This window comes from Anomaloglossus baeobatrachus, chromosome 7, assembly GCF_048569485.1.
Source record: "Anomaloglossus baeobatrachus isolate aAnoBae1 chromosome 7, aAnoBae1.hap1, whole genome shotgun sequence".
NCBI classification, from domain to species: Eukaryota; Metazoa; Chordata; class Amphibia; order Anura; family Aromobatidae; genus Anomaloglossus; species Anomaloglossus baeobatrachus.
In genome coordinates, this window is record NC_134359.1 from 41519520 (window position 1) to 41534009 (window position 14490).

At 45.7% G+C, this 14490-nt stretch overlaps 1 protein-coding gene across 3 annotated transcripts in view; it reads right to left on the minus strand.

Moving 5' to 3' along the window:
• Positions 1-14490, minus strand: part of CCDC148 (coiled-coil domain containing 148) — a 214909-nt gene that overhangs the window by 97797 nt on the left and 102622 nt on the right. For all 3 annotated transcript variants that reach the window (XM_075317245.1, XM_075317247.1, XM_075317246.1), the window contains exons 4-5: positions 11665-11768; positions 6836-6918 (exon numbers count right to left, since the gene is read on the minus strand). In XM_075317245.1, coding sequence (XP_075173360.1) covers positions 6836-6918; positions 11665-11768 — 187 coding nt within the window. The remainder of the gene's footprint in view (positions 1-6835; positions 6919-11664; positions 11769-14490) is intronic.

A 14490-nucleotide genomic window follows, 5' to 3' on the forward strand; every position in this document is an offset into this window, starting at 1 on the left:
AATGGCACAACGGATGCAACGGATCATACAAAACAACGGAAAGCTTTTTTTTTTTTCTTCTTTTTTTTTCTTTTTTACAGTTTTAACGGCAGCGGACTATTGTGAGCGATCAGCTGATCACTCGGCTGCCGGGCGGTCAGCGGTTCGCTCTCACATGCCGGCTGCCGGGCACTCAGCTGATCGCTCTCACATGCCGGCGGCCGGGCGCTCAGCTGATCGCTCTCACATGCCGGCGGCCGGGCGCTCAGCTGAGCGCTCTCACATGCCGGCGGCCAGGCGCTCAGCTGATCGCTCTCACATGCTGGCGGCCGGGTGCTCAGCTGAGCGCTCTCACATGCCGGCGGCCGGGCACTCAGCTGAGAGCTCTCACATGCCTGCGGCCGGGCGCTCAGCTGAGCGCTCTCACATGCCGGCGGCCAGGCGATCAGCTGAGAGCTCTCACATGCCGGCTGCCGGGCGCTCAGCTGAGAGCTCTCACATGCCGGCTGCCGGGCGATCAGCTTAGCGCTCTCACATGCCGGCTGCCGGGCGCTCAGCTGAGCGCTCTCACATGCCGGCGGCCGGGCGCTCAGCTGAGCGCTCTCACATGCCGGCGGCCAGGCACTCAGCTGAGCGCTCTTACATGCAGGGTGCCGGGCGCTCAGCTGATCGCTCTCACATGCCTGCTGCTTGGCGCTCAGCTGATCGCTCTCACATGCCAGCGGCCGGGCGCTCAGCTGCTCTCACATGCCGGCTGCCGAGCGATCAGCTGAGCGCTCTCACATGCCGGCTGCCGGGTGCTCATCTGAGAGCTCTCACATGCTGGCTGCCGGGCGATCAGCTTAGCGCTCTCACATGCCGGCTGCCGGGCGCTCAGCTGAGCGCTCTCACACGCCGGCGGCCGGGCGCTCAGCTAAGCGCTCTCACATGCCGGCGGCCGGGCGCTCAGCTGAACGTTCTCACATGCCGGCGGCCGGGCGCTCAGCTGAGAGCTCTCACATGCCGTTGGTCGGGCGCTGAGCTGAACATTCGGCCACCGAGAAACAAAATAAAGTTTCTGTGATTTAAAAAAAAAAAAAAATGAGCATGCGCAGTGAAAAGGTTTACGCCGCTCAAAAAAAGTTACATGCTGCGTTCCCTCGGCCCGACGCAGCGTCAAAATAACGTTGCATCGTCCAGCGGATGCACCGCTGACACTTGTGTTACAGTGCGTCGTCCATACAAGTCTATGGAGAATAGCGCAGTGCGTTAACGGACTGCACTATTCTCCATAGTGACGGACTGCGCTGAACGCAAGTGTGAAAGTACCCTAAGAAAACTGGCTACAGCAGGAGCCTCCCCCTGTCTTTAATAGGCCAGATAAAAATAGCAAAGATTAGCAGGAAATTAAACCCTGTGTTATTTGCAGGATTTCTACAAAATTCTTTGTTTCAGACTAACGCAAAAAATCCTGCAGATACAGTGTAGGAAAGATTATCTCCTTTTAACCCTCATGCCTTGCTTTAGGGACTCCATACACAGGACTGCTCAGCTAAAGCGCTCTTCTGCTTTCTATAATAGTGCAGTTTATCTTCCAGAGAAGAAAAGACTTGACCATCGGAAATCCGACATGTCAGATTTGTCTCTCCCCCAACATCACCTGTTGGGGGGGCGACGGACCTCCATACACATTATATAGATTCTATCAACTTTAGAGTATTGTTAATGGGGGTCTTAAGTAATACTTATGTTTATGTTTCCATGGCATACAGTGTCTTTAAAGGGGTATTCCCATCTCCAAGATTCTATCCCAATTTGTAGTAGCTAATACCTCCAATTAGAAATGTAGTATAGTTCTCCTTTATCACTGTCACTTATCTCATGCATTGCAGGACCTTAGGTATCCATGGTTACTAGCAACTGTCACTATATGGGTGATCATACCCAGGGATAGCTAAGGTCCCGCAATGTCCTGCACATGAGGTAAGTGATAAAATTAATCAGAATAACTGTACAGTGGAATCTTGGTTTACGAGAACAATCCGTTCTGGGACTGTGCTCGTAAACCAAGTTACTCGTCTAGCAAAGCAAGATTTCCCATAGGAAGACATTGGAATGCAGACAATTCCTTCCACAACTTGTTCAATGTCCCATTCCACACACGCACAAACTCGCACAAACACACACACATATTATGCTCACCTTACCGTCCGTTCCATCGCCGGCCTCCTGGTTCTTGCAGTTTGCCGGTACAAGATATGTCTCGGGTAACCATCGCGACCGATGCCGAACCTTCCATCCCAGAGCACTGACGTCAAAGGCAGGAGCCGCTTGCCTCCGATTGGTCAGTGCGCTGCTTTTGAGTAGCGTCTGACAGCGGAAGTTCCTCCATCGTCGCGATGGTTTCCCGATACACATCCTGTACCGGCGAACTACAAGACCAAGGAGGCCGGCGATGGAACGAAAGGGAAGGTGAGCATAATATGTGTGTGTGCGTGTTTGTGCATGTTTGTGTGTGTTTGTGTGTGTTTGTGCGTGTTTGTGTGCTTTGTGCGGACTGCAAAAGCGGGTTAGAGCGCGGTGAAAGTACGGAACCGGAAGTGTTTGCGGTGAGTATTTTGCTCGTACGGCAAAGCTTGCTCGTAATCTGAGTTACAAATTTACAGCAAGCTTTGCCCGTAAAGTGAAATACTCGCACACCAGGTTACTCGTTAACCGAGGGTCCACTGTACTACATTTCTAATTGAAGGTATTTGCTAATATCCTTATTATTATTACACCTACTACATATTAGGATAAGATCTTGGAGATGGGAAAACTCTTTAAGGTTAACGTTTCTATTGGATCCTGACATTGCTAATCTTGTCATTTATGGGGCGGCTCGGTGGTTATCACTGTAGTCTTGTGGTGGCTCAGTGGTTAGCACTGCAGTCTTGTGGTGGATCAGTGGTTAGCACTGTAGGCTTGTGGCGGCTCAGTGGTTAGCACTGCAGTCTTGTGGTGGCTCAGTGGTTAGCACTGCACTCTTGTGGTGGATCAGTGGTTAGCACTATAGTCTTGTGGTGGATCAGTGGTTAGCACTGTAGTCTTGTCGTGGATCAGTGGTTAGCACTGTAGTTTTGTGGTGGCTCAGTGGTTATCACTGTAGTCTTGTGGCGGGTCAGTGGTTAGCACTGCATTCTTGTCGTGGCTCAGTGGTTAGCTCTGCAGTCTTGTGGTGGCTCAGTGGTCAGCACTGCAGTCTTGCAGCGCTGGGGTCCTGGGTTCAAATCCCACCAAGGACAACATCTGCAAGGAGTTTGTATGTTCTCCCCGTGTTTGCGTGGGTTTCCTCCGGGTTCTCCGGTTTCCGCCCACACTCCAAAGACATACAGATAGGGACCTTAGATTGTGAGCCCCAATGGGGACAGTGTTGCCAATGTATGTAAAGCGCTGTGGAATTAATAGCACTATATAAATGAATAAATATTATTATTATATTAGTTATATGAGCTGACGTCTTCCCCCGTGCCCCTGTAGTACACATCACCGCAGGCATCAAGCGGACGCAAACACTATAAGGCTACTTTCACACATCCGGCTGTAGCAGTGCGGTACAATCCGGCGCTCTGCTGAAAAAATGAAACCGTTTTTTTTTTTGTCGCCGGTTTCGTTTTCTCCAGCATTGACTTGCATTGGTGCCGCATGGGCTTGCGTTCCGTCTGTTTTTTGCCGCATGCTGCAGATTTAGCCGATGCGGCGGCCGGATGGAACGTTCCCTGGCACGTTTTTTGCTCTGGCAAAAAAAACGCTTTGCGCCGCATCCGGCTGCTGCGGCGCATTTTTTCAATGCATGCCTATGGTCGCCGGATGCGGCGTGATGCGGCAAAAACCGCATCCGGCCGCCGCATGCGGTTTCTTCCACTGCGCATGCTCAGTAGCGTGCCGCAACTGGAAAAAAACGGACGGGCCGCATGTAAAAACTTATGCAAAGGATGCGGTGTTTTTGCCGCATCCGTTGCATAGGTTTCACAGCCGGATTGAGCCGCACTGCAAAAACCGGATGTGTGAAAGCAGCCTTACCAGGATGGGAAATATGTGCATTAAGATTCTGCATTCGGTTCCCTAAGAGACAAACTGACGAGCAATTTATTCCAACCTTTCAGCATTTTATTTTATTTATTTTTTCCAGCACTCCAGGATCAATGGACCGTTAAATTACCTGTCCTGCAGCAAGTTACACCGATCCCTGACCTTGAACGACCTCCCTATTTTGGCTATGTGGACATGTACTTCTATGGCAAAGAAAGGATTATCAGAGAAGCTGATTATTATATGTTCCTAGGAGGGTTTTTAACCCCCAAAAAGTACATTTATTACCCATACACAGGATAGGCAATAATGTATGATCTCTAGGGGCCCCCCTGATCTCTAGAATGGTGGTACAGTAGTCTCTTAAGTGAATGGGTAGAGGAGTAGTCCACATGCGTCAGCCATCAATCCCACAGATTACTGTTAACAGTCCCACAAATCTTGACCACAAGAAGAGAAAAATATATGTGTAGCGCCCCTGAATCCATCAGGGAGCTACAAGGTACTGCATCCACAACCAGGATGCAGGGCCTACCCCCAGGGACCCAGAAGAGCAGTGGCAGTAACAACAAAAACATTCCAAATAATCCCTGTTTTATCCCCAAATTCCCCATAGACTGGTGGCAGACTAGGGTTAGACCTAATGGATGGCCACTTAGAGGTGGAGGGAGGGGCAGACAGTGGACAGTCAGAGAGTTGAGTTGAGAGAGTCGTTGGTGATGCACAGACTGATAGGAATGTAACGGTGACTTGAGGGCCCAGGCGTTTGGTTGCCGGTGGAGTACGGTGCAGTGCTCCCGGAACCATACTCCAACGGGGTACAGAATCCTAGGTCAGGCAAACGCTCCAGGCAGATTAATAACAACATATGCATGGCTAAGTTAAATAATCACTGAGGGAAACACAACCTGGGGTTCCCACAGGAAGGGGTGCCTACTTCAAAAGACATTATAAACAAGGAGAAAGGAAGAAAAATGGCACCAAAACGTAATGCAAAAAAGTATTAAATTTTATTCACATAAATATGCAACGATATAAAATATCAAGTGGTTATGAGAATAAATAGTACAATGTCAAAATAAGACAAGAAATTGGACAATTATTTAGGGAAAAGAATGAAGTCACCTGGGGATGAAGGATGTGAGTATATGTAGAACACAAAAAGGGGGGAGAATATAAGGTCCGGCCCGCCGCCGTAAAGGAACCCTGAGGGGGGGGGGGCCCAAAGGGAATGTATAAAAAAGATGTTTGAAAAATAGTATATCCCTGAGATGTGTAGATCCAGGGATGGGCCCCTGGGTATCAAGTGGATGAATGGTCAGGGTTACCCTCCACAAATAAATATGGTCAGGAATTAGTGGGCAATAACCAGTAAACAGATAAGCAAAAGGCGTTAAAGGGAGTGTGGGGAGATAGTGTCACCCAAAGTAGTCATAGGGCAATAGAGAGGAGGCTGAGGTAGTGGATGTAATGGGCAATTGTAGTCGTGAAGCCGAGAGGTGCCAGTTAGCACATTAACGGCTAATAAAATACAATCAGGTCCTTGTGCCCAGACTAGTCGTGGAGCTAAAGAGAGAGGCAGGAATAGTAGGGTAATTTCTTAAAGAAAGATGTGGGAAGACAGGTATGAACAGTTGAATAGAGATGGTGTACAGCCCGGCTCCAGTGGGAGGAGGTACAACCAGGCAGAAGGGAAGAAGAAAGCGAGTAAACAAAGTAGTCTCTAAAGTAGAGAGAACTAGTCGTGGGGCAGAGGAAGGGGACTGAATGGAGAGTATGAAATAGTCATAAAGCCGAGAAGTGCCTATAAGCACAAAAGGCCAGTATCGGAGAAGAAGGGGGGGGGGGGAGAGGGAGGGGGAAGAGAGTCAGATCTCAATGCCCAGTCTAGTCGTGTGAGCTAGAGAGAGGTATAAGCAGTGAAAGAGTAAGAGACCAATAACTACCTGAGGAGTGGAGGAAGGTGGCGGCAGGAGGACGATCCCAACAGCTGTTTCGCCTGAACGCTTTTACAAGGGAACCCGGAACCATACTCCAACGGGGTACAGAATCCTAGGTCAGGCAAACGCTCCAGGCAGACCTGATAAAATCAGCACAGTGAGGGGACCATCAAGGACCTCACTGACCTTGAAGTTTGGGACTCAGTAGCAACGGGAGAACCGGGGAACAGGACCAGAGACTTCAACCCCACAGTGTTCACGCTACCGTCATATGGACTACCATTGAGAGACTACCAGGAGGGGACCCCCAGACGCTCCAAGCCACGGGGACCCACCAACCAGAGACAGGTGCAGGGGAAAGAAGCCACCAGGTCACTAAACCGGCACTGGGACTAAGGGGACCAGCAGTCAAGACCAGCCAGCCTCGGGTGAAAAGTTTCCATCTGACTGTGAGTAAAGGAACCAGTTACACTGCAATCCCTTGTGTGAACTACCTTCTTTCTGCACCCATCCACATCACCTATCCTCTGGGGCCTGGCCCTGCTTGCGGAGGGCCTAACATCCAGACTGCCACTAACATCAGCACCAGTAGTGAGAACTGTGCAGCGGCGGCTCCATCCACATAGCCGCAACCCGCAAGTGGTGTTACATATAGACTTTCATTTAATCTCCCTTGTAAATCTATCCTTTTTAAAAAGCGTCCCCAGGACACGGAACCAGGCAACGGCCACCAAAGTGACATTTCCCCAACAATACACCGCCCGGGACCGAGTACCCCATAAGCCTGGGCGACACATATGGAACAGTAGCAGGTAGAGCGGGAGGTGGGTGGTATACATATATACATAAAGTAATGCAATACTTGCCAAAATCAGCCATCTCTTCAAAGAACGGACATGTTTTGCTTTTATCTTCTAAGAAAGCTTGTAATTGTAACTCTTCTTTATCTCTGTAATACGAAGAGAGTAAAAAAGGAGAAGATATTAAAGCACCCAACCCATATAAAATAAAGACAGATTAATTTTACTAGGGCCATGCTAAAATAATGGGGGCAATCCACATCAGACAAAGCAAAGTATGACTGCAGCCGCCCTAGTGTATCTGCGCAATCTGAAGAGGAGCAGCACAGACCAATCTACCAGGGACATACATGGGAGAACACAATTAGAGAACACTGTATGATCAGTTGCTTTTTTTGCAGAAATAATGTAATCTACATTGATCACCATTTGAAGGTTCTCTGTAAGGGGTGCACCATGCCACTAGAACAGGGTTTTATAAAAGATCCAAAGTTTATCAACATTAAACCTTTATTTTGCCCAAAACGTGATGATGATAATTAGAGAACAGCAATGACTGTAGCACAGAGGAAGATGATCAGTACATTTTCTGCAGGTAACAACAGTCACAATCAGTAGGACGTGAACCGGCCGTTGCTGTGAATGACATCAGCACATCTGCAGCCACAGGACATCACTAGTCTCTCGCACTGCTCTGGTGTGGTTTTGGTCCACTCTTCTTCCAGTCTCTTCCACAGTTCTTTGACTGATGGGGGTTTCTTGGCCATAACTTTGTCACCAAGGATTTTCCAGAGGTTTTTTATTGGGTTTAGATCAGGACTCTGGGGTGTGGCCTTTTCATTGTTTCAATGTTTTCTGTTTCAAGAAATTGCTTTACCCGTTTTCCTGTGTGACAGGGGGCATTGTCCTGCATGAAAATTGCTGGCTGATTGAGTGATGAACAGAAGTAAGGAACCATGTGTTGTGAAGAAGGTTCTGATCCACACTTGCATTTACTCTGCCATGTAGCTGTATGAGAGGTCTTAAGGCCGCTTTACACGCTGCAACATCGCTCAAGCGATCTTGTTGGGGTCACGGAATTTGTGACGCACATCCGGTCGCTTTAGCGATGTCGTTGCGTGTGACACCTATGAGCGATTTTGAATCGTTGCAAAAACAGTCAAAATCGCTCATCGGTGACATGGGGGTCTATTCTCGAGTATCGCTGCTGCTCGGTGTACGAAGTAGTTTGTCGCTCCTGCAGCAGCACACATCGCTATGTGTGACACCGCAGGAACGAGGAACCTCACCTTACCTGCGGCTGGCCGCAATGAGGAAGGAAGGAGGTGGGCGGGATGTTACGTCCCGCTCATCTCCGCCCCTCCGCTTCTATTGGGCGGCGGTTCGGTGACGCTGCTGTGACGTCGCTGTGACGCTGAACAAACCGCCCCCTTAGAAAAGAAGCGGTTCGGCGGTCACAGCAACATCGCAGAGCAGGTATGTGTGTGTGACGCTGCCGTAGCAATAATGTTCTCTACGGCAGCGATCACACTATATTGCATGTACGATGGGGGCGGGTGCTTTAGCGCTCGACATCGCTAGCAATTGCTAGCAATGTCGTACCGTGTAAAGCAGTCTTAACTCCTGTTGCACAAAACATTCCCCAAATCATGATCCTTCCTCCACCACCTTTCACTGACTTCTTAACACATTTTGGGTTCAGTCTTTCTCCAGTTTGTCAATGAACATAATTTTTCCCATCAGACCCAAATAAATTAAACTTGCTTTCATCACTAAAATAAACTGTGGAGCACTTCTCCTCTGTCCACACAACGTGCTCCTCACCAAAGGTGAGCCTAGCCTTTTGATTCTTCCTGCTAATGAGCAGTTTGGTCACTGCAGAGTGGGCTTTCAGTCCAAATGCTCTTAAATGTTGTGACACTGTATGACAAGACAGATCATTACCCTGTTGAACACTAAACGGCCAAACAATTCCAGCTGCAGTGGTGAAACGATTACCCATGGAGAGTCTCCGCATTATCCTGTCCTCTCTTGCATTTGTCTTTCGAGAGCGACTAGTCTTCCTGGGGGATTTGAAAGAGTTTGTGATGTTGTAAAGATGCATCATTCTTGACATCACAGACTTGGAAAGACCAACTTCTCTTGCTATGGCTGATAGGGTCACCCCTTTGACCTTGATCTGCACAACCTGCTGCTGGAGGGTTTCAGTCACTTTGGAACGGCACACCATTTTTGCAAAGTGAATGCAAACTGGAAAGTTAGACGCCAGTTAAACAGGGTTTGTTAGATAATTAAGGAAATTAGCACCAGGCGCCAGATAAACACCAATAACTTGCAGGGATCTGAAAGTGTTCTCTAATTTTGATCAGTGTTCTGTTACATTTATCTCATTTACATTTTTAGTATGTGCTTTACAATAAATTTCAAGACAAATTCTATCTACTGATTGACAAATGGATGCATTGGTTTTTGCACAGATTAATTATTGTTGTGTTAAATTACCCTTGAATCTGAGTGGAAAATGTCAGCCTCACCGAAAACAGAAATCAACACAGGTGAATACGTCAGAACTCATTACAAATGAATACACCGAATTTATGAGGAATCCTGGTAAAATGTCAATTGAAATTGCATTAAAGGAAATCTAAACCTAAAGTCAAATTACAAATATGAACAGGAGAAAATCTTGTCTTCGCTGTTCGCCAGTCTGCGGTGCGATCAGGGTTCGGTGCGCTGCAGTCTCTCGATTGTGTTCTCCCTACGGAGGACACATGCAAATTTGCAGCAAACAATTGACATACTGGAAAGCCGCACTGCAGGTCAGTGTTTGCTGCGGAAAAAAGCACAGTGGGCACAGGATTTCTAGAAATCCCATTCACTGTGTTTATACTGTACAATGCAGCGTTTTGGCCGCAGCGAAAACACGCTACACGAGTCCAATCAGTGCCGACTTCTGTCTCCCTGCCTTCGGACACAGGAGCTATCGACATGAAGTGAGCACAGCTAGGATCACGCCCACCCCGGAGGGGAGTAGAGGCTTTTTTACTTTACATGGGGGAAACATAAGGAATCAGAAGGGGTTGTCCTAATAGTGGGCAACCCCTTTAAGAAAAAAAAAACACAAATGATAAATCAGGCCCTAAATGTGCAGAAATCTTGCTGAGAACATGAGACTTATTTGTCCACTGATAAGTTCCATTTTAGCTAGGGTGTGGCTACAGGATAGGCTTTAGCCAAGAGGGTGTGGCTTAACCATCTATTTATCCTGCTGCAGACATTTGTCTAAAAAGTTTCATTTTGTAGATGAAAATGATCTGAACTTGTTGATTTTGGCTCTTTACTTTTCAATGACCCAACTTTTTGCTTTCAGGAAAGGTAAGCCAACCGCCAGAGCCACATATATATATATATGTGTGTGTGTGTATATATATATATATATATATATATATATATATATATATATATATATATATACATATACATACACAGTACAGACCAAAAGTTTGGACACACCTGGTCATCTCTAGAATAACTATTAAGAGAAGACTTTGTGCAGCAGGCCTCCATGGTAAAATAGCTGCTAGGAAACCACTGCTAAGGACAGGCAACAAGCAGAAGAGACTTGTTTGGGCTAAAGAACACAAGGAATGGACATTAGACCAGTGGAAATCTGTGCTTTGGTCTGATGAGTCCAAATTTGAGCTCTTTGGATCCAACCTCCGTGTCTTTGTAGAAAAGGTGAACAGATGGACTCTAGATGCCTGGTTCCCACCGTGAAGCATGGAGGAGGAGGTGTGATGGTGCGGGGGGGGGCTTTGCTGGTGACACTGTTGGGGATTTATTCAAAATTGAAGGCATACTGAACCAGCATGGCTACCACAGCATCTTGCAGCGGCGTGCTATTCCATCCGGTTTGCGTTTAGTTGGACCATCATTTATTTTTCAACAGGACAATGACCCCAAACACACCTCCAGGCTGTGTAAGGGCTATTTGGCTAAGAAGGAGAGTGATGGGGTGCTACGCCAGATGACCTGGCCTCCACAGTCACCAGACCTGAACCCAATCGAGATGGTTTGGGGTGAGCTGGAGCGCAGAGCGAAGGCAAAAGGGCCAACAAGTGCTAAGCATCTCTGGGAACTCCTTCAAGACTGTTGGAAAACCATTTCTGGTGACTACTTCTTGAAGCTCATCAAGAGAATGCCAAGAGTGTGCAAAGCAGCAATCAAAGCAAAAGGTGGCTACTTTGAAGAACCTAGAATATAAGACATATTTTCAGTTGTTTCACACTTTTTTAAGTATTTCATTCCACATGTTTTCATTCATAGTTTTGATGTCTTCAACGTGAATCTAAAATTTTTAGAGTCATGAAAATAAAGAAAACTCTTTGAATGAGAAGGTGTGTCCAAACTTTTGGTCTGTACTGTGTATATATATATATATATATATATATATATATACATATTTATATCATATGCTTGTATGTGGATTGTGCTGAGCTCAGACCCAGCCATAATCTATAATATATACGGTATATATATATATATATATATATATATATATATGTATATATATATATATATATATATATATATAATCTGTGTTTTTAGTGTAATTTGAATGGATTAGGGAAAAAAAAGAGTTAGAATATTGTATTATTTTTTATTTCTTTCTGTATTTTTCCTGGTTAGTTCTCTTTTAGGGTAATACCAGTTCTTTTTGCTGTGGCGCGATCTGATAAATCATAAGATAGGATATAAAGTGCAATCTATGTGTAAATATGAATGAGAATACTGGATATATCAACTAAACAATCGCATCTGAATCAAGCCAGAGAACAGGAAAACAGAACCTGTGACCGGTCGTGCTCTAATTATAGTCATTTCTGCTTTCTTACCTACTTTCGCTCAGCCGCTTGCTCTCCTGCCACCACACCTGTGTGTGCTGCTTTATTAGCATTTGTTCCTTTGTGATTTTAGATGCATGCTGAATTTTCTTGACCTGGTAAAAAAAAAATAAATACAAATAATAATAATAATCATTATAGAAATGTGAATAACTTTAAAATGACTGGTAAATCTTACATCCAGGTGTTCACAGCCACGTAGCGGTGAAGTGTTCAGCTGAAGAGCCTGAACCGCTGCTGCCGGGAACAAAGCACCGTTCGGTGATAATTAGACAAAAGAGGATTTTGTAACGATCATTCATTATCCAGACATATTGTTTGTGATAACAAAAGGACAGCACACAGGCGACGATGTGTGTGTCAGCGTCACATAAAAGCAGAAAATATTAATAATTTATTATGTTTTGTATAACATTTATAGAATTCGTTTATTTAAGATATCAAAAGAGATGTAAGTAATTTTAGCACCCTCTAAATATTTCACTGCCATTTAGGTTTTAGGTGAAATATGAAAAAAAAAAAAAAAAAGGGACCATACTCATATCGCACTGGGTGTGGATGGTTCTTGTGTCAGGGGCGTCGGGTTTGGTAATTTCCGGATGGAGGACTGAAATCTTTTACGAACACGAGCTTTCTTGCACAGGTGTGACGTATGTTACTTCTGTATATTTGTGCTCATTGAGACTTGATTTTAGGTCTATTATACCAGCAATTCCTTATTGTATTGGTCAGAAATGGGATTATCCTCTCACCAATAGGCAATAGACACAGGAGGTCGGGACGCTGGAAAGAGCAGAGTAGGTGAATGAAGTAGAAGTGAATGGGAGTTAACAAAATATTGTATGGAAACTACACTGTTTCAGTAACTTGGGGGTACTTATTGGAGCTACAGAAAATGTTTTGAACAACCCACTTGGCTCCTTATGTATTGGACAATCCTATTGGCTATTTATGTATTGGACAGCCAACTTGTCTGCCTTTGTATAGGACATCCCACTTGGCTGTTTATGTATTTGACAGCCCTCTTGGCTGTTTATGTATTGGATAGCCCACTTGGCTGTTTATGTATTGGACAACCCACTTGGCTATCTATGTATTGTACAGCCCACTTGGCTGTTTATATCTTGGACAGCCCACTTGTCTTTTTATGTATTGGACAGTCCACTTGGCTGTTATGTATTGGACATCCCACTTGGCTGTTTATGTATTGGACAGCCCACTTGGCTGTTTATGTATTGGACAGTCCACTTGGCTGTTTATGTATTGGATAGCCCACTTGGCTGTTTATGTATTGGACATCCCACTTGGCTGTTTATGTATTGGACAGTCTACTTGGCTGTTTATGTATTGGACAGCCCACTTGGCTGTTTATGTATTGGACAGCCCACTTGGTAGCTTATGTATTGGACAGCCCAATTGTTGTTTATGTATTGGACAGCCCACTTGGCAGCTTATGTGTTGTATAGCCCACTTGGCTATCTATGTATTGTACAGCCCACTTGGCTGTTTATATCTTGGACAGCCCACTAGTCTGTTTATGTATTGGACAGTCCACTTGGCTGTTATGTATTGGACAGTCCACTTGGCTGTTATGTATTGGACAGCCCACTTGGCTGTTTATGTATTGGACAGCCCACTAGTCTGTTTATGTATTGGACACTCCACTTGGCTGTTATGTATTGGACAGTCCACTTGGCTGTTATGTATTGGACAGTCCACTTGGCTGTTATGTATTGGACAGCCCACTTGGTAGCTTATGTGTTGTATAGCCCACTTGGCTATCTATGTATTGTACAGCCCACTTGGCTGTTTATATCTTGGACAGCCCACTTGGCTATTTATATATTGGACAGCCCTCTCGGCTGCTTATGTATTGGACAGCCCACTTGCTTAACACTATATTCCCGGTTTAGCAACACCCGGGTCTGGTTGATTGACAGGTCTATTTGTCTTTGTGCAGGAAGGGGGCGCCAGGCAGTGAACACATCGTGAGGCTGAGAAGCTGGAAGTGCACCGCCACGCCCTGATGCACTTCCAGACATATGTTTACCAAACTTCAAAGCATGATTTCGCACTGCCGCATCGCTTTGGGGGTCATACAGGGATGGACTAGCTTATCATTTAAAGGGTCACACTTATTTTGATAAGATACATTTTTATCTTTAGCGTTAAAAAAATGTGTGCTTTACCCGATGAAGGAATTGATTCAAGCCAAACATGCATTGTTCTAGTTTGCCTTGACCAAGAAGTAAAGCTTAAAGGGGTTTGAGAAGGACAAATACTGGAAATCAATGACCTATCCTTGGGATTCCTCAGTTATACCAGATCGAGTAGGGGTTAACATCTGGCAACCCCAACCAATCAGCTTTTAGAGGATCCTGTGGCTGCTAGAAAGACACAGTGTGCAAAGAGGAACACCACAGCTCCGTACACCATGTAGTGGCTATTCTTAGGTACTGCAGCTAAGCTCCCATTTATATCAATAGGAGCAGCAGTATCTGAGAATGGCCACTACATGGTGTACGGAGCTGTTACTCTTTGTACAGTGTGTTTTTTAGGACAGAGTCTCAGGGGGGACAATTTTCCATTTGGAGAGTCACAAACCTAACATGTCAGAGTAAGGAGACTCATGGGCCATGCAATACTCCTCTGGGAAATTAAATATGCAAAAAGCCTCTTCATAAGGAAGAAAATATGATGTCTGCTGCCATCTATTGGATGTAACAATTGTAAAACTCAATATCGACACAGATGCATAAATTAGCATATGTCGGTACAAAAAAACCCACAACCTTACAGTGTCATGGTATGGAGTCA